General features: G+C 39.3%; 1 protein-coding gene across 1 annotated transcript in view; it reads left to right on the plus strand.

Moving 5' to 3' along the window:
• The window catches only part of LOC131072227 (protein LHCP TRANSLOCATION DEFECT), a 66,841-nt gene extending 46,161 nt beyond the window's left edge, over positions 1 to 20,680 (plus strand). Inside the window, exon 2 of the mRNA XM_058008340.2 lies at positions 20,221 to 20,680. Within this exon, the coding sequence (XP_057864323.1) occupies positions 20,221 to 20,469 (249 nt within the window). The 3' untranslated portion in view covers positions 20,470 to 20,680. The remainder of the gene's footprint in view (positions 1 to 20,220) is intronic.
• Positions 20,681 to 21,107: the final 427 nt, after the last annotated feature.

The following is a 21,107-nucleotide window of genomic DNA, read 5'->3' on the forward strand; positions in this document are numbered from 1 at the left end:
AGCTAAATATTCGAAATTTGATAGGCTAAGAGCAGATTGTCTTCAAGAGGAGTCAAGGCTAAATAAGAAGGGGATCAAACAAAAGAACATAGATGAAGATCTCCATGTTCTAAATACCAACTCCAACAAGAAAAACAAGAAGAAACATTTCAAGAAGAGAAAGAACCGACATGAGAAAAAGTCATCTAAAAGAGACAACTCTCACATTCAGTGCTTTAGGTGTGATCAATATGGACACAATGCAGCAAGATGTCCGGATAGAATCAAACAACACGCTACATTTGCAAAAGTTAAAAGGGAAGAATATGACTTTGAGAAGCATGTATTCTACTCTACCCCCTCCAGTCAAGTATCCAATAAAACTAACACCTGGATCATTGACAGTGGGTCTTCAAGACACATCACTGGGCATAGAGAATTATTGGATTCCATGGTAGAAGAAACCGATGAGGAAGTAACCATTGGTGATGACTCTGCACATCTAGTGAAAGGCGTCGGTACCTGCACCATTAAGATTAAGACATGCATGTCTCTTCAACTCACTGGAGTCCTATTCGTTCCTGGCATCAAGAGGAACTTAATCTCCATATCTACACCTGAAGATGATGGGTACAGAATAACATTCATGAATGGTAAAGTCCTAGTATGGCCACAAAACTCTTCCATCAAGAAGGCTACAACCCTAGGACATAGAAAAGGCAATTTATACGAGGTATGTACTGAATCTAACCTAGCCCTAATTCATGAGATTACAGATTCAAATGAAATTTGGCATAGAAGATTAGGTCATTTAAACTTTCGTGCTTTATGTTCAATGGAAAAATTAGTAATTGGTTTGCCTAAGTTAAAACAATACCATTCTGGTACATGTAAGGGGTGTGCCTGTTGACGTGTATTTTGTACACTGCCTAACACAGAATAAAATACCCAAGGGTACCTTATCCTCTCTTGAATAAAGCCTCTGATTGCTGAAGATGTCGCGAGAAAGGATCAATCAGGATGACTCCAAGGTTCTTTGATGTAGGGTTTCTACGTGTGGATAAGCACCAGTGGTCGTTGTGAATGCTGTTTCATCAAGGGGCCTTACGTTTCCGTACAGGAACAGGGTTTCCTAAAACTAACAAGTTCTCAAAAAAGATCAAAAGGTAGGGTTTGCAAGAGATGAATTCTAATCTAATCCTAAGAATGACTTAATGTAGGCTAGACTTGGTAGGATTCGACCAATTTCAGTATTGCCAAGGAATTACAACTCTACTGAGATTGATGCGATCTTCTAAGGTGACTAATGATTTTCCAATTCATCAAGGATCGTAGACACTACCATGAAGGTACATATCAATGGTTCAATGATGATTGAAGGTTTAAGTAATCCAAATATCTCCAGTTGACCACACAAGGCGTTCTTACAATCAGTAAGAAGCTAGTGGTTTGGAACGTGAATCTCACCAAAGATCAAGCTTAACACTTAGTCCTTCAAATTTAAATACTACTTCGACCAAGAATGATTCAAGAAAGTAAGCAACCATGAAAATAGCCACAAGATTCGCAATAAAACACCATAACTTCAATATTTTATTAATCTCAAAGCCAAAATAGACAACAATTGCTTGGAATTCTTTCTTCAAAACTCAATCTTGCTACAAAATAACTTTCTTCTCTCCAAAAGTTCTAATTCTATTATGCTATTCTCTATCTATCTCTCTATATCAAAATGAAAATGAGTAAGGGTATTGTAAAGCGGAAAAATCGAACCCTAGTTGTTCTCCCCTCCCCAACTCCAAGGAGAGAGAAGGGAGAGTCACTAGGGTTGATGGTTTTCACTTAGGGGAGACTTTACATTCAAAAGAGGGGTTGAAACCCACAAGATCCAATCCCACACAATGCAAGATTGGATTCTAAATGAGTTTCAAGGGTTGTGATAGCAAGGATACCCTCTTTTGTAAAGAAATGTGGAAAGAATGATTGAACTAAGAATGCATGTAAAGTAGGAAAGATTCGCTTATAAACAGAGATAGGGATATGGGATGAAGCTGCAGACCTGGAATTAGCAGTGAAATGTCGAGACGGTGCTGTTCTGCAAATTTGACCGAAAGTTGACGGGACGATGGCGCCCGGCGTGCACACGGTCCTCCGAAAAATCCGCGAAACGAAGGGGGATCTGTTCGTCTCTGCACAAGGATTCCAGATCTTCAATTACAGCCGCGTACCTGCAACCTACACACAGAAAAGAGAGGACGATTGGGGGGTTAGGGATGAGGGGTTTGCCTTTAGGTCAAACCCCGGTTTTGGAATTAACCAAGAAATGAGAATGCTGTAAATGTAAATGTTTGTAATGTAAACAAGTACTGATACCTTGTTGTAAGAATGTTTGTATTCTTACATGCGAAGGTGTAATGTATGTAGTAGGTTGTATGTTGTATGTGATCTCCTCTTCAATGGTTGAATCCTTGTCTTGAATGCAACACTTAGCCTTGAATGGAGACTTGGAATCAGAGTTCCGTGACTCGCGGCGAGTCACGCGAGTCAGCGGGCCGGGTGACCCTGACCCGGGCTCGGACGGGTCAGAGGGCTTGACTTGCCTGACTCGCCGAGTCAGGCGATTCATTCTCTGACTCGCCGAGTCCGAGGGTCGTGACCCGGCTGGAGTCACTTAATAAAGTGCACTAAAAAAAAAAAAAAAAAACATAACATTTTTAAATGGCTTTTTTCGCCATTTCCCTTCTTATAACACCCGATGCCTTTAGAAAATAATAAAAGTATTTTTGGCCTCGCGGGGCGCTGCCCCTCGACCCCGCCCTGTATCGCTGACCCCGCAAGGGGCGATGCCCCTTGACCCCAAGTTGGGGGCGCTGCCCCCAAACCCCCGTTGAAAAATATAGGGGGAAACCACGCCGATAGAAGTAGGGAAAATCTAACCTCTGACTCTGATTAGGCTCCATATAACAACACAACTTAGAAATCTTGGTAATTGGTATTTAGATTTAGTAATTCAAATTTCCTATAATCTCATTTGAAAATGTAATTCTTATACTGTAATACTGTCATACATCTTTTCAAAACTAGTTTTTCAAGTACTATATGTATATGTATAACTATATCAGCGCCACCACCCTGCCACCCCCCTGTCGCCGTCCCCCTGCTGTCCCCAAACTCAGGCCCTTGGTCCCCTCGTCCTGGAAACACGTCCCCTCGTCCCCAACACCTATGGCTACTCAGACTGGCACATCACAGGTAGAGACTATGGCTACTCAGTCATCCAGGACCTACCTTAGACGCCTTTCTAGGAGGCAGATAGACGAGGCTGAGCCAGAGCCTAAGCCATAGACTTGTTTTTGTTTACACTTTACAGTTACATATATGTTTGGGAACATTTGAAGTCATGGATTTTATATACATTGGACAACATTTATAACTCTATATATCTATGTTTTCTAATTCCTTCAGCTACAATTTACATTTCTACGCATGTGATGGATGTATGTTTATGTATGTGATCAAATTAGCTTCTATTTGATGATGTTATAGTGTCTTTAAGCTTAATTCAATAATGGGTGTATGAAACAAGTTTTAAATCGTTAAAAATCTCTAAATTTCAAGGGTTTTCTTATTTTGCCGAGTCATTGCCGAGTCATTGCCGATTCCGAGCCGAGTCACGAGTCGAGTCAGCCTTGCCGAGTCAGAGCCGAGTCCGAGTCTGGGAACTTTGCTTGGAATGCTCAATTGCTTGAAGGAAATGCTTGAATGCTTGAATGCTTGAATGCTTGAATATCGCTTTCGCCTTTTTTCCTTTCTTTTTGTCCTCCTCAAATGGGAGAGGAAATGTAGTTTATATACTTGTCAATTAGGGTTGAAAGATTGATTTTCCCGACCTTAGGCCAACCAGGAAACATTATTTTCCAATTTGCAAACTTAAAGACCCGAAGCCCCATAAGAGACCGGGCCCAAAATAGGGCCAGGGACCAGGGCGCTGGGCGCCATGGTCGTGGGGGACCAGGGCGCTGGGCGCCCTAGTCCTGAAGGACCAGGGCGCTGGGCGCCATGGTCCCACCTCCAGGGACAGCGGGGTGCAAGGAGGATCAGGCCAGGGTGCTGAAAAATGCAGTTTTTGGTGTCATGAACAAGTTTCGAGGTCTCCATTCAGGTTCAGTGTTGCATCGCCATCGTGAAGACCCAAATGCGGTCGAAATTGCAAGTGTCGCAATTTTAGGACGCTACAGGTATATATAGCATCCTCAATTACAATGAACGGCCCAGATTAAAAGAAGATCAACGGCTGAGATTTTGACACCTAAACCCTAATTAGGGTTTTATTACAAAAGTTCCCCTTTTATTGAACAATATTAAATGCATAGCCAAATATTTAATTGGCACAAAAATCTAGGAAACATAGACCAATGATAATTAAGGTGTCACATCATCTATAACAACCTCTCTTCTAGAACCTTGTTCCCTTTCCAATGCTCCTTCTTAGCATATGCAGTGAATCTAGACACAATTCCCTCGATCTCAGCAATAGGAATCTCTGGAAGATTCCTCATTCGTTCCTCCAAGTGGATGACCTGATCGAAAGCTTTGAGAAGAGCTATGTCCCATCCAGGCTCGAGTTCCTTGATTTTCTCAATCAGGAGCATAGTAGCGAACATTTGATCTCTTTGCTCATCTGTGATAACATTCTCATCTTTGCAAAAGATGACCTTGACCTTATCCTCCAACTCTTGAAGATTCACATCTGTCTCATCTTCAATCCTCCTACCAAGAATAGAACATAACACCTCAAACACCTTGTCTTGAATCGGATGGATGACCTCCTCAACTTGATTGCATTTCGTACTAATGTCTTCGAAAAGAACTTCCTTCATCTGAAGTAGAGTTGACCACTGGAGTAAATTATGAGCTCCTCCATCCATTATCTTTTCTTGTGCTAAGATCTTTCTTGGTGTTTGCTTGATTACTTGCAGAACAAATATGATAACATCTCTAGTGTGGGCAAAGGCGGCTACTGTTATCATTAGGTTGTGAATGATCTCAAGGACCTGGATAGCTCGATGGGTGGTCTGCATCATTCTTGTTGCGAACTCAATGGCAACGGTATGGGATTTGTCAATCCAAGAGCTCATAAGCTGGACCAAGCTCTTAACTCTTTTTGCCTCACCAACTGATTCAAGGGGAAGTGCTTGCACAGGAGATATTGTTGGATCCTGACGTCCCAAAGGCTGATTGAGATGGCTAAAGTAGCCTCTCCAAGCACCGACCTCTCGCTCAAGCTTTCTATTCTTTTCCATTTCTTCTTTAAGTTTGTCTTTAAGTGCCTCAAATGAATCAGTTGCCTCATCCAGTGTCTGCTCGGCTGTGAGTGGACCAAGTTCAAATGTTTCTACATCGTACTCTTCTGCAAGGATTTCACCTTCGTACTTGTCTACTGCCGGTGTAGCTATCTGCAACTTCCTGGACCCTGTCTCATCTCTGATCATCTTGGACATTTTGGTGGCTTTCCTTCTCTCTGTTACTCCCTGAGAATTTCCAACAAGGCTCTCTAAATCAATCACATTATCTTCGTCTTCGATCACAATCACCCTTGTTAGCCTCTCCTTTAACCAATCTGGAATGGCGGACTTTGTCTCTCTGACTTGTATCTCTTTAGACAATGGTTCTTCTTCTCGAAGAGGAGATGTCACTTCATCATCATTCTTGTCTTCATGTAGCTCATTGACTTGGGGAGATTGACTTGATGAACGTTGAGGTGCTTGCCTTTCTTCATGTTTATCATTCTGGACCATTGATTCCATAGATTCCTCAACTTCAAGTACCCTCATCTCTTGTCCTTTTTTCATGTCGGGAAGATGTGCCAGATGAGTGATCTCGATGGGCCTCTTGCTTCTTCTTGGAGGGTTCCCTTTTCTCAGGTCTTTCTTTCCTTTTCGCGCTTCTAGGATGAGGATTGCCTTCACTTACGCATCTGGGGTGAGGATTGTCTTCATTTGTGCTCCTAGGATGAGGATTGCCTTTGCTTGTGCTTGCTCCTCCTTCCCTTGGCCTTTCCTCCAAAGTAAAAGTCATAGATATGTTCTGTTCTCTCAACTTTTGATGTTGCACATCAACCCATCTGCGAGTACAAGACAAAACTGGAGCCATCAAAGCCTTTAAGTCAAAAACCTCAGGTTCATTCCAATCTATCTTTACTGCTTTGTCTTCTTGGTCATAAGATGATTGGAGATGTCTACCACTGTCTTGAGCTTGATCGGCCACTCTGTAAACTTTGCATTTCCTGATGAGATCTAAAGGTATCTTGGAATGCATCTTTCTTTTCACTTCTAAATCATCTGAGAGATTCATCAAAAAGTCCTCTATCTGAAATTCGTGCTTGTATTTTCTACCAACCGTTTCCTCTATATACCCATAAGGATCAAAGTTCTGTCTCAAGGCAAAGAATGAAAATGAATATAAGGCCAATTCTTTCTCTGCATCATCCATGGCTAGAGCGTTAGGACATACCTCAACTGAATTCCCTAGTATGATAGGTACAGGAATTCCATTTCCATGCCTGTGTCTGAATGCCTTTGCATAAGCTGCCAACTGCCTAGTCACTTCCAGTACCACTATCCTGTCTGTCGGATATCTTGGCAACATATATGGAGGTGAAGGACACCCATGAACTCTAATATATGTAAACTTCTGGAATTGGATAAACCAAGCACCGTACCTCTTTACAAGCTCTTGTGCATCTTGAGATATCCGATTGTGAATCCCGCCTTGCAATGTCTTGGTGATGTTCATCGTGAAGGTATCATTAACTAACTTGTAGTTACTTCCAGGTGGATGATGCAAATGAACATAAGATTCACAAACTTTGACTTCCCCGGGCCCTCTTCCGATCACTCCTCTGTGAGGTACTCCTGCATATTCAAAACTCCTGATCAAGGCATATATGATGTACGAGCTCATGTGGAATGACTTGGTAGCCTTCAGTCTTCTCAACTGCACGTCCAAGCAATGGCTAATAATTCTAGCCCAATGAATTGTTCCTTTCCCTTGAACTATCACTTGGATGAAGTAGAACATCCACTTCTCAAAATAAAAGGCTTGAGGAGCCCCTGTAACTTGATTGAGTAAAGTTATCAAATCTCTGTACTCCTCCTGGAAGTCAATCCTATGTGGTGTGTTGGGAATCTTGCTCAGGCGAGGACGACTTTTGAGTAACCAATTCTTATTGATGATGCTCAAGCAAGTGTCTGGATCATCTTCATACATGGATCTAGCTCCTTCCAAGCTTTTGTAAATCATATCTTTATGTTTTGGTAGATGGAGAGCTTCACTGATAGCCTCTTCTGAAAGGTAAGCCAAAGTGTTTCCTTCCTTGGACACGATTGATCTTGATTGTGGGTCATAATGACGGGCACACTCGATCATCAACTCATGACACTGGACTGCTGGAGGGATGCCGGCCGCCTTGATAATGCCACTTTCAATTATTCTCCTTGCGACAGGTGATGGCTTTCCAATATAAGGGACCTCTCGAAACTTCTTCACACTGAAGTTTCCCAAGTTGGTATCTCCAATGTTACTCCATTTTGACATGATCTTGGTCTCCAATTCTTCATTCTTTTATCTTCCTTCATGAGGGCTGGACGACTGGTGGATGCTCCTGCCTTTGGGGTCGCCATCTTGACACCTACACAACATTTCATAATGAGCAATATATCTTGCAATTTAAACATATAGAGTAGATTCAAGTTTTAAATTTAGGAAACTTCATGATAAATCTTTGAATTATCATTTCCTAAATATGACTACGCAATTTGGAATTCAAAATTCAAAATTTCAAAATTGAGCTAAGGAGATCTCACCATACCTCTTCTTGAGAACTAACTCTACAAACGATGCAAAATAAGGAAATTCGCTAGGAAAAAAGGTAGATCGAAGTCTTTTAAAATGCGCTTCCTTTATCAACTTCACCACCTTTAGTCTTCAACGCCTTGAGGAAAATTCGCTCCACCTCTAACCTCCAATAAAGTTCGCACTCCTCCTTGTTCTTCAATTCACACTTGAATGAATGATTAAAATTACGAAAACACACCCCAAATATATAGGCGCTCACCATTGCAATTTCCCATAGGCCGACTTGGAAAATAGGCCAAAAATAAATAAAAATTAATAAAGAAGAGGCTGACTTTATTAAAATATTAAAATAATACCCCAAGCGCTTCATTTTTAAATTTAATTTAATAATTAATTAATTTTAAATGCCTTTATAATTAAAAATTTCGATTTTTTTAAGGCTTAAAATTAACTATGCGCACTTATTAAATGTCAATTTAATTTTTTAAATATTTTGGAGTTTTAGCGAAATTGACATTTAATGTGATTTAGAGGGCATTGGCGCCTAGGCATGGCAAAAATATCAGTTTGTTAAGAATCTCGCCTTGGTCCCTGGGAGAGGGACAAGAGCGCCCTTTCATTTTGGCCTTGTATTTCTTGCTTTTTTACGTTCAAAGTCTCTTCCTGGACGTCCAAAATAGCATTTTTATTGGGACCCTTGAGTTTAATTCATTTCTTCTTTGGAAGGAGTGTGCCTTAAAGCACTTTCGCCCTGGTCCCTTGGTGAGGGACAGGAGCGATCCCACCTTTTGTCCTTGGACTTCATTTTCCAAATTGCCAATTCATGATATGAGGTAGGCAATGATCATTATTGCTCGTTCTACGCATGCTTAACTTGTTTTCTCAAGACAAAAATTGACCCCCTCAAGATTTTCGCCCTGGTCCTCCAGTGAAGGACAAGAGCGATTTTTGCATTTTGAGCTTAAGATAGTTGATTCTTGGGGTCGATTCCTTGTCCATCGTCTTTCGAAAGACATTTCCCATCTTGTATCACCTTGTCTTGGCGTGGCTTTGGAGGAAAATGGTGGATTCTATAGAAATCGCCCTGGTCCCTTGGTGAGGGACAGGAGCGCCCTAGCCAATTTTCACCAAGTTTTGTGGTCCTTGCAACTTCATTTTTCCTTGAAGCATTTTAAATATCATCGCCATCTTGTGCCTTGGCCTAGATTCGTCCAAATTGGAGGGGAAGACTTGATAAGGTGTTTTTCGCCCTGGTCCTTTGGTGAGGGACAGGAGCGCCTTGGCCATTATGAGCTCACTTGTGTTTTGCAAACTTTCAAAATTATCTTCAATGGAGTGATTACGCCTTCCTTCATTCATCTCAAACGTAAAACTTGCTTTTCCTTTGCCAGAAACTTGTCTTGAAGGAAAATCGCTCTGGTCCCTTGGAGAGGTACAGGAGCACTTTTGTAAATTCAAGCTTATCTGTCCTTTACTAGCCTTCCAAATTATCTTCAATGGGCTAATCATGCCTTATTCCATCCATTTCAATCACAAACTTGTCTTGTCTTTTGCAAGAAATTTACACTTTTTAGAAAATCGCTCTGGACCCTTGGAGAGGGACAGGAGCATCCTTTAAAAATCGCTCTGGTCCCTTGGAGAGGGACAGGAGCGCCTAAAATCAACTAGTGATATTCAACGAATAAAACATACTTCTCTCGACCTCCTCAAATCGCGAAATCACTTAAATCTTGCAAGGAAAATGCAATTTTAGAATTCAAGCTCCGGTCCTTCAGTGAGGGACAGGAGTGCCTTTTGTCTTCAAGGCCAATTCATTACAATTTTCATCTCAAATTTCCTTTGCTGGGGAAGATATCATCCTTTGACAATCGGTGAATGAGAGCCTAAGTCCAAAAAGGGGCCAAGAAGGTGTGTTTGAAGAAAATCGCTCTGGTCCCTTGGTGAGGGACAGGAGCGCCTTCATCTTGCTAGGCAAAACGTTCAACCTTTCATCGCTTTTGACTAAGTCTGGGTGTTCTATCATGTTGATTTCATCCATCATTGTATCCTTGGTGCTTCAACTTGATCAATTAAGGCCAAGAATGACCTAAGCAAACCATTTCGCCTTGGTCCTTCAGTGGAGGACAGGAGCGAATTCACCTTAAACCTTCAAAAAATATCATTTTTGAGTCTTCAAAATCTCCAAAATCTTCAATTCACGTTCGATTGACTCCCTTGGCAACCCTGCACAAAACAATTAAAACAAGTCAGTAGCCAAGATGCACCAAATATCATTTTCACCTTGGCCCCTGGGAGAGGGACAGGAGCGATTTTGCCTTTATAAGCCAAAATATCCACAGTTTAGGTCTTCAGTCACTTGACAAGGCAGGGTTAGGTCATCTTCAAGGCCGGGAATTAGTTAGCAAACCTTCAAAAATTCGATCAAAATTTACCTAGGCAAAAGAAATGCACAATTCCATCATTAAAATGCTAACACTTAGACATAACTTGAATTTGCCCTCAAAATCCTGACTGGACCTAACCTGAGACATACTTGACCTTTTGACAGGCTTATCCTATTTCAAAATTTGCAATCTTCGGGAGGATGCTTAATGGTCTGCAAAATTTGATTGGACTCGGCCTGAAAATATCCAAAAGAAACCCTTAAAGCTTAACCCTAGTCCAGACGACTCACTCACTTAATCAAAACCCTAAAAACAGAATAGGCAAACAACAAAAGCAAAAAAGAGGGGGTCCCCATTTTAATGGGGCGATGTGTGAAATGGTCACAACAGTGCCCTAGGCAAAAATACTAAGAGTTCCTTTCAGAATAGTTCTGGGAAAACAAGCAATGTTTTAGAGCTAGTTTACTATGACCTATGTGGGCCAATGTCCGTACCATCATTAGGGGGGTGCCTTTACTATGTAATATTCATTGATGACTTCTCCAAGAAGACTTGGATCTATTTTCTTAAACATAAAGAATCTGAAGAGATTCTCAAGAGATTTCAAATCCCTCTCTGACAATTCTTCTGGAAGGAGAATAAAAACCTTAAGGACTGATAATGGGAGGGAATACACCTTAGACATTTTTAGAGAATTTTGTAAAGATGCTGGAATTAAGAGGGAGTTCACTGTCCCTTACAACCCCCAACAAAATGGGGTTGTTGAGAGGAAAAATAGAACCATTGTAGAGGCAGCCAAAGCCATGCTTCTTGATCAAAACTTAGAAATCATCTTTGGGTAGAAGCCTCCAACACTGTTGTATACATACAAAATAGATGCCCTCACTCCCACATTGAAGATAAAACTCCTGAAGAAGTCTTCACAGGTATAAAACCTGATATCACTCACTTTAGGATATTTGGATGCCCTGTCTACTTTCATATACCTAAAGAGAAAAGAACAAAATTGGAACCCTCTGGAAGAAAAGGAATATTTGTTGGATACAGTGAAACCTCTAAAGCCTACAAAATATTTGTGCCTGGACATAGCAATATTGAACTTAGTAGAGATGCAATATTTGAAGAAGACATAGCCTTCAAAAGAGCCAAATACTCTATTGAGTTAGAAATCTATGTTCCATCTTCAGACATAGAAGAGGATTCCACTCCTGAGATTCAGAGGGAGTGCTCAGAAGAAAATGAAGAACAAATTCCTCCCCAAGAAATCGCTAAGAAAAGACCTCTGTGGGTTCACAAAACAATGGAAGACGCAAGGGACTTTGCAGCTCCTTCAGGGACCTTTAGAGAAAGTAAGAGGCCCCGAAGATTCACTAGCTATGTAGCCCTAATGAATGATCTCTCTAAATCAGAACCTTCTAGTGTACTAGAAGCTCTTAAACATTAAGTTTGGAGAGATGCCATGTCAGAAGAATATAAATCCATCCTCAACAATGATGTATGGGAAATTGTCCCTAGGCCAAAAGGGAAATCCGTTGTCTCATCCAAGTGGCTATTCAAAATCAAACATGCTGTAGATGGTAGCATAGAGAAACATAAAGCCTAATTTGTTGCCCGGGGGTTCTCTCAGAAAGAAGGAATAGACTATGATGAGACATTTGCTTCAGTTACTAGATACACCTCTGTCAGAAAAGTACTGGCCATTGGAGCAGCCAAAGGTTGGAAAGTCCATCAAATGGATGTGAAAACTGCTTTCTTGAATGGTGAAATTGAGGAGGAAGTCTACTTAGAACAACCAGAAGGGTTTGAGATCCACAATACAGAGACACATGTGTGCAGATTAAAGAAAGCTCTATATGGTCTAAAACAAGCTCTCGGGGCCTGGTATGAAAGAATTTACAGCTATTTGTTGGGATTGGGATTCTTAAAAAATGATGCAGATCCAAATCTTTACTTCAAGAAAGTTAAAAGTGACATGCTGATATTAATCTTATATGTTGACGATCTTCTGATTACAGGAGAAAATCACCTTATTGGTCAATGTAAGAAAGACCTTGAAAAGGAGTTTGATATGAAGGATTTAGGCCTTCTACATTACTTCCTTGGATTAGAGGTTTGGCAAAAGTCTAACAGCATTATACTTAATCAAGGAAAATACACCTTAGACATATTGAAGAGATTTGGTATGATGAACTGCAGACCCATGACTTCTCCCATGGAAACTAATCTTCACAAACTGAAGGAGGCAGCAACAGATTCCCCATTGGTAGATCCTACACTCTACAGATAGATGATTGGATCATTAATGTACCTGGTCAATACTAGACCTGATATATGTTATCCAGTAAATGCCTTAAGTCAATTCATGTGTGAACCTAAGGAGATTCATCTTATGGCAGTAAAACATATAATGAGATACCTTCAAGGTACTCTCAACCATAGTTGAACTACTCGCGACTCGGCTCGCCTTGCCAAGCCCCTGGGAAAAAAACTCGGGAGAAACTCGGCAACGTAAAAACACGCTTAATTTTAATAAAAAATGCATTTTTTATTGAAAATTTAATGAGAAGATGCATCCAATGAGTCAATAAATGATAACACAAAAGAAACAAGCTGATTCTAGATATATTTAAATGCAAAGTGTCTACAAAATCGCATCCTCATGAGGAATGCTGATGGCTGGAAGCAAAATAGTAAATAGTTTTTGTAAAACCAAAAGTAAATACATCATTACAAATTACAATTACAACTTCCTCTTCCCAGCTTTAGGTAAAACTAGAGGAGAGGTAAAACTAGAGGGTCTAATCCTAGAAGTCTGTAGTGGGCGTGACTATGCCTCCTCGCTCGGTATGGCTGGCTCATTCTCCATCCTGGATGAAGCTGTCTCCACCTGCTTGTGGCATTGGCAATGACTCCTCATCCTCATCCTCTTCCTCCTCAATGTCATCCAGCGTGAAACCAAATCCACCCCCCTCCTCCTCCATAGCTTGCCTCTCCAAATTAGCGTTGTCATCCTTAGAAAACAATGGAGGTTGCTCCTGTGATGTCCAATCACTGTAAGGATCTATATCATCCAAGTCAAGTGGACCACCTGCTACTTCCTCTACCTTCCTTACGCGCAATTGAAGATTATATTGCACAAAGACAAGGTCATTGAGGTGTTTTTGAGCTAGCTTGCTCCTCTTCTTTGTGTTGATGGCTTCAAACAAGCTCTAATTGTGCTCACAACTGGATGAACTACAAGGTTGACATAAGATTCTAAGGGCAAATTTTTTGAGATTTGGGGTATTTCGACCCCAACTTTGCCACCAAGCATCTGCAAATTAAAATTAGGTTGAAAGTAGCACCCCTCGCCGAGGTCTGAGGGTGAGAAAAAGAGGGGTAGAGAGATAGGTCTAGATCTTGGTGGAGATCTACAAACGCGCAATATTTGAAATTTCATCATTCATACTTATAGTTTCAAACTTTCAACTCTAAAATGTATGATACCAAGATTTCTTCAATGCTAATTATGTTGTTATATGGACTTGGAGCATAATCAGACTCAGAGGTTAAATTTTCCCTACTTCCATCAGCACAGTTTCCCCCTATATTTTTCGACGGGGGTTTGGGGGCAGCGCCCCCAAGTTGGGGTCAAGGGGCAGCGCCCCCAAGCGCTCCTTGTCGCGATACAGGGCGGGGTTGAGGGGCAGCGCCCCGCGAGACCAAAAGTACTTATTATTTTATAAAGGCGTTGGGTGTCATAAAGTATAAGAAAGGAAAAAGACATATTGAAATGCCACTTATACTTAAATGTTATATTTCATGTGTATATTCTGTTGAAGAGAATGAAACTGACCTGAAAAAACAAAAATTGATAATTTTTTGACATGTTTGGGCCTCTTTTTTTAGTCTAGCCGAGTTTTTGCTGCGAGTTAAAGTCAGAAAAACTCGCAGAGCTCAAAAACTCGACGAGTTTTTGAAACTCGCCGAGCACTCTACGAGTGTGTCATCTATGCTCTCAACTATGGACTCAAGTATGAGAATATTGACTTGAATCTTCACGGGTTCATTGATTCAGATTGGACTAGAAGTGTGACTGACAGGAAAAGCACCTCAGGGTGCTGCTTCAGCTTGGGTTCAGCCATGATATCTTGGATTAGCAGGAAACAACCTTCAGTAGCTCAGAGCTCTACAGAGGCTGAATATATCGCAGTTTCCATGGCTGCACGAGAAGCTGTATGGCTACAAAAGCTACTGGTGGGATTATTCGGAGAACCAGTGAAGCCTACTATAATTCATTGTGACAATCAAAGTTGTATAAAACTCTTCGTGAACCTTGTATTTCATGATAGATCCAAACACATTGAGATCCCTTATCACTATGTGAGAGATATGGTGGATAGGAATGTGATTCAGTTGCAGTATATCAGTACAGGAGACCAGACAACAGACATACTGACCAAACCTGTAGCCAGAGTGAAAGTTGAACACTTCAGAAAAGGTCTTGGTATGATTGAGTTATAATCAGTTTTTGTAATCTGTACTAATATATGAGATGTTTAATGTAAACTTCTTTTGTTGTGTTATGACTTTATGGGCTCTACCCCCTGTGTACATTTCTAAAAGGTATCGATCTTTTAGACTATGAACACTTGTATTAAACATTATGAGGTGACGATCTTATAATGTTGATATCATGCTGACTTGATATCACTCTGACTCATGGATGTGCCATGATATGTTATGGTAGACATTATGTGACGTAATGTCAGTGCACATACCATAACCTGGATATAAGGGAATTTAACATTCTCAAGTATTCTATACCCAAGGTATCGCGTGTTATGCGATACTGATATCACGTGTTATGTGATATCTATATCACAAGATGATGTGATGTATTCCTGTGTCACTCATTACGTGATGCATCATGTCACGAGCATATGTGATATGATCCCTTGTATTACGAAGTCGTGTAATACATGTTATTATAAGAAATATGATGCTTATTTTTCATAGGTCTCCAGTTATCTTCCCTAGCTAAGAGGGAGTGTTGAAACTTAGTAGCTTCAGTAAGATAAATGATTGAATGAGAGACTTCATTTATCTCTCATTCAATCATATACCTTATCGATATAACTAAAATCTAAATGTAGACCTCATGATTAAATAAATGAACTTGTTATAATCATCTTATATGCATAAATCAATCATACTATAATTTTAAAAGATCAGACCAGAATTATGATAACTATCACAGATATCATATGATAGCATCGATTGATGCTATCATATGATAACTATAACAATTATCATCTTAATCTCAATTTATACCGATCGATGATTATCTTATTTATTGGATGATTATATTCCTGATGTGACCCGATTACTAATTGGTCAAACATACTAACTAACGTGCCCCGATAGCAATCGGTTTAATATATTAATGTGACGTGACCGATAGTTATTGGTACATCGCTTAAGTGAATCGGTGCATATGCACCGATCAAGACATGTCTTGATCGGGCATGTCAAAAGACATGACCGGTCAAGGCATGCCTTGATCGGTGGGAATTGCCTATATGTACATGTCAATGAAAAGCTGGAGAAGCATAGAAAATATTAATGTTATCTTCAGCAACCTGTGACATAAGAAATAATAGAAAAATATGAGTAAAAGAATAATAAGATTATATAACTTCAGACTTGAACATAAATTTGAATATCATTTACAGGGAAGAATTCAGTGCACTCATTAGGGTGTTGAATGCCATTACCATGGAACTTTGGAAAACCTTTTCCCAAGCCATGTGGAAAGCCATTGCATTCTACAAGAGCTTAGGTACCAATATTGGCTCCCCAATATAGAGGAGGCAGAGGTGGACCATTGTTATTGGTGTTGTTGTGATCACCCATTTTAAAGCTATATAAAGATAGGAAAGAAGTTACTTTAAAGAAAAACTATTCCAAACAATGAATAAAATAAAGCAGCTTAAAATAGGCTTTTCTCATTTGCCAAAAATATAACATGAGTAAACATAGATATTGCTAAAAATAGCATGATTTGTGTATAATCAACCTTTGTAATTTTGATGTATTTCCTTGCTCTAAAACTTGATGGATCCATTTGATGAATATTGAAAGCCTACCTACCACTTAAATTTGCCAATCCATCCTAGTGAGTTGAAAAGAATCAACTTTGAAGTTGAAACCCTAACTCGATTATTTGACTGAATGAAATTTGAAGCAACAGAACCCTAGCATGATCAAGGGCAAGGACAAGTGTAAGTCTTCCTCAAATGCATTTCAATGATTGTGATAGAATCTGAATAATGATGGCAAAACTGTAGGGTTTCACTTACATCTCAACATTTGAAACAAATCCCAATCTATAGACTTTCCAATTGCTGGTAAACATGAATTCAGAGGTATGATGCCTTCATTTACACACAAAATACTGCTGCTACAGGTGATTGAAATTACTGTTTTTGTGGCACCTTTGGAGGATTGAAACCCTGCATATCAGCGAACCCTAACCTTGCAAAACTGCCATCAATGCTGTTCTTGTCCATTAATCTGCTGATATATGCATGAAAACAGGGGCATGGTGAAAGATTTGTATGCCACAATCATCAAAGCAAGGAGAAATAGAGACATAGGTAATCTGAACATTTTTCTTCAACTTGGAGAGGCTGATAATCTAAAACATGTTCCCTTCATTTAAATTTTTTATGAAAAACAGTCCATTTTTCAGGAAAATGTCTTTTTAGCATGAGTTTGCCACTTGAACTATTGCTGTTCCAACTGTACCAGCGTATGGTAAATGCTAGAACTTAAGGTCATAGTGAAAGTACATAGCCTGCCAACATGAATAAATGTAGTACTTCTGTCACATATGTCTGAAAACATCGCCTTTTGCTGCTGTAAAATGTTGCAATCTTACTTAGCTGAATGCTGCCCTATGGTTTAGGATGCTAACAATGGTGGATAACCCTTAAGGAGATATCAATCAATTCCCTCTCACTTCTCCTTGCCAAAAATCAAAGGCAAGATCCCTAAACAGCTGAGGAAAAGGTTAGAAGAATCTGATCTGAAATGAAAAAGAATAGAGGGAAGAAGTATGGTGTCCTTCATAGAGGAAAAAAAGATGATGAAATTGCAATGATTATGCACTTCTGCCTGTTGGAACCTGCAATTGCAATTACTATCACTCCTAATCGGAATCTGCACAGAAATTCTGGAATGGCCACTGGATTGAGGCATAAGGGTCTGTTTGATCTTGCATTTACAGAGGGGGCTTGGTTAAATGTTTTCTTTTGTTTTTTGCTTTGAAAGAGGCATCCTTTTTATAGCATGATTTCATGTTATCGACCAACATGATTGATACATAGGGGCGATTTCATGTTGTTTTCAGCACACAAGACTTTGTTCACATGATTCCATGATGATTGTCATCAGTATCCTCTTAATGATGTGATTCTCCTATTTCTGCTACCATTATGTCCCTGATCATGTGATTTGATCCATGCACTTGATTTTCACTTCCTCGCTGTTCAAACGCTCACTAGTCTTTTGATTTTCACCTCCTAGCCACTTGAAGGATGCAGATGATTAACTTAGGTACTGATTCTTTGCTCTTGTGTTATTTGGACTGAACAGACCCATTTGAGGCCTGTCTACCTATGGTTTTGGTCAGTCAAACTCTGATTTTACATTCAAATTCAGAAACCTAGTGACAAGTTTGCATTGCAGAAATTGATATGGATAAATGATGAGTTTCAGCCCCATACATACATGAACATGCTTTGTTTTATTACACAAACAGGTCGGCATTGACTGATTTACCCCAATATAGCAGGTCAGTCCTCATCAGTTTTCTGCTCACATGTGACTCAGCAGATGGACAAAACAACTTAAACAATGGTGAGTATTCCTTAGAATGAAGCAAGCAATGACAAAATCATGTATGAAGTCAGACATGATGCTTCTATATGCAACACGTTGATAAACAAACATGATGAAACATGCAAACAGATCTTGACATGGAAGTTTTGTATGGGTGCACCAGTAGATAGCCAAGCATTGAAGAAATGATACTTTTTTGCACCAAAGTTCTATGTAGCCTACCTCGGGAAATGTAAAATATCAAATACTGGGATATCAATTCCCATTCATGCATCATAAGACTCAGCATAATCATTTACTTTAATACCATAAGATTGGAGTGTCATCCCACTCTAATTCTTTGTATAGAAGCTATCAATGGGTACTTTACTTTGAGGCTTAGGCCTTAGAGTATTAACTTTAGTAGAGTTGAAGTTGTACTGAAATTTCATAAACTTACTATAACATAATGCCTTATTAGGAGGGAAGATGAAGAATTATCCAGGAAGTCGGCTGTTTATTATACTCCCTAGGTTTGTAGGTCATCTCACATTATTACAAAGAATTTATGACTTGCCACGTATCCTCAAAAAGATATGATGGTACCAATTTTTGGGAGTCCTTTTACTGTTCTTAAATAAGGATGCAAGGATCAGAGTAATCTTTTCCCAATGGTTGAAATAAGTCCTACCTTATTAAATATCCAGATATAATGTTTGATTCATATGACGTGTACAAAATTACGAGTCTGACTATCCAAGCCTTCATTGAGCAAATTACTTTTATCCATTTAATATATCTGCTTATACAAAATCGTAGTCCAAGGGGCATTTATAAGAACAAACTCTTTTTCTTGACTACAGAGGTTTTTTAAAACCACAGACAGTTGTCAAATAAATCACAATCGTCAACAACTCCTTAGAAACTGACTTCTAACTACCACCACAAACCAATAAATAATTTAACACATAGTCAGAGGTAACCATTTGAACAAACCATAACCATGGCATAATATGCTAACTACAGTCTCCACATGATTTTCCATCTTTTGAAAATTCTCTCCTTGACTTCCTCTTTGTTCTCATGACAAGAGATAGTTTCACCACACATCTTAATTTTTCAGATTTTCACTGTCTGCTGCCCTGAGGTTTAATGTGCAACCTTGCTTTGAACTCTTCCATCTGCAGATATTGAATCAAGTTATCCTTTTGAACTGCTCATCTTGAAAGTTTCGTTGAGCTGGATTTCCATTCTTCTTGTTGGTTCTCTGTGAACCTTATTCAGCTGAGGAGGCTTTCAAGTTTCCAACCTTAATGAATGCACCACCAGACATTTTTTTGGCTTATTTATGTTGCTTTGGAATTTTCTATCTTATTCTCTACTCCTCAAATCATGGACAACTTCTTGATCAGTTCTGATATCATCTTGTATGTCTTCTTGGATATCTCATGGGTCTCTCATTGCTGCATTTCCATAATTTCTACATTGAATTTTTCAAGACTCAATTTTTCCTTTGGTTTCATGAGCCAACTTAGGGCTTACAGCATTCATTTTTGAATGCCGTATTTATTTTTTGTATTTCAGCTAGTATGGGAATCATCCATTTTCTTGTTCAATCTGTCTTTTTTGGGGGTAATAAACACCTAACATTCCATTTGGTCAGATTAAAAGGTTTTATCTCCTTTCGCAAATTTGTTTACCAGTCTGTATCTCCCTGTGCATTTCACTTCCTAATCCCTCTTATCTCTCAGCCTTTGTACTTGCCTAATATCCTTTTTGATGTCTTGCAGGGTTTTATCCTTTCCATCAACAGTCAATATTGATTTTGATTATCACTTGTTCTGTAATATTTGTCCACTATGGTGTCTGGGACTCTGGATCTCGTAAATTCACATTATGAATTCTTTCCACCACAAACTGAGCTGGTTATTCAAAAAACATCTCATATTTTCTTGAAATGCCCATGCCTTAAAAATGTTTCTGAATATTTTTGCTGCAATTTGTAAAAGTTTGAACTCACCCTGCATCTTTTTTAATACCTTTGTTTGTGTGGTTAGTTATTGGATTCTTGTGCTTTTGCATTTTTTAGTTCTGGATATAAATCTATGCAGATTTAGAGGATTTTTGACTTGTGCAGTATTTCAATTATATGGGCATGCTTGCTGTCGAAGGCTCATATGACAAGATGGAAGCTTTATTGAACAAGAACATACCCCCTATAGACATATTGCTGCTGCTGGCTGCTTCTGAAGGTGACAAACCAAAGATAGAAGAATTAATGAGAGCTGGAGCTGATTATACAGTTACCGATGTTGAGGGAAGGAATGCCCTCGATAGAGCAGCAGATGAGGAGATAAAAAATTTGATCGCAAATTTTCCCAAGTGAAATGTATAATTTTACAGCTTTGTATCAACATGTTGCTTAGTTATTTTTATATTGAATTGGTCGATGTGTGTATGAGTAACATGTAGACCTATGTAATTGGGTAGATTACAGTCAATTACTTCTACTGTTATGCCTCGAAAAATAATCATTAAATTGTGACTACAATAGAAAATGGTCATTTGGAAATTTATGATGTTTTTCTTACCATCAATTTTAGGGTAGTCTCATGATTTGATTGCTGTTATTTGCCAATTTAAAACAGAGTCAATAAGGTGTGTCCATCTGAACTATACTTGTATGGACCTTTTATCGCTTTACATTCCACGTCAAAAGTTTCCTCAAGTCTCAAGCAATGGTGCCGATTCATCTGAATGTTTAGTAGACTGAGGTTTTCATGCTTTAACGCATCTCATGGCCTGTCATACATGTAGTTATTAGAGCATTTCAACAGTTGTAATGCCAGTATAGTTGTAGGCCTGCTTAGATAAGAAACCAACCAGTCTCTTGTTACTGTTTAGGTGACGTGAGTTGCGGTTTTGGAAAATATATCCAAGAATATATTGGTCTTTAATATTTTGACCTACATTTGAACGCCTGTGTTTGGATTCTAATGCTTCAAGTGATATATGTTCTTTGAG

Source organism: Cryptomeria japonica, chromosome 6, assembly GCF_030272615.1.
Source record: "Cryptomeria japonica chromosome 6, Sugi_1.0, whole genome shotgun sequence".
NCBI lineage: Eukaryota > Viridiplantae > Streptophyta > Pinopsida > Cupressales > Cupressaceae > Cryptomeria > Cryptomeria japonica.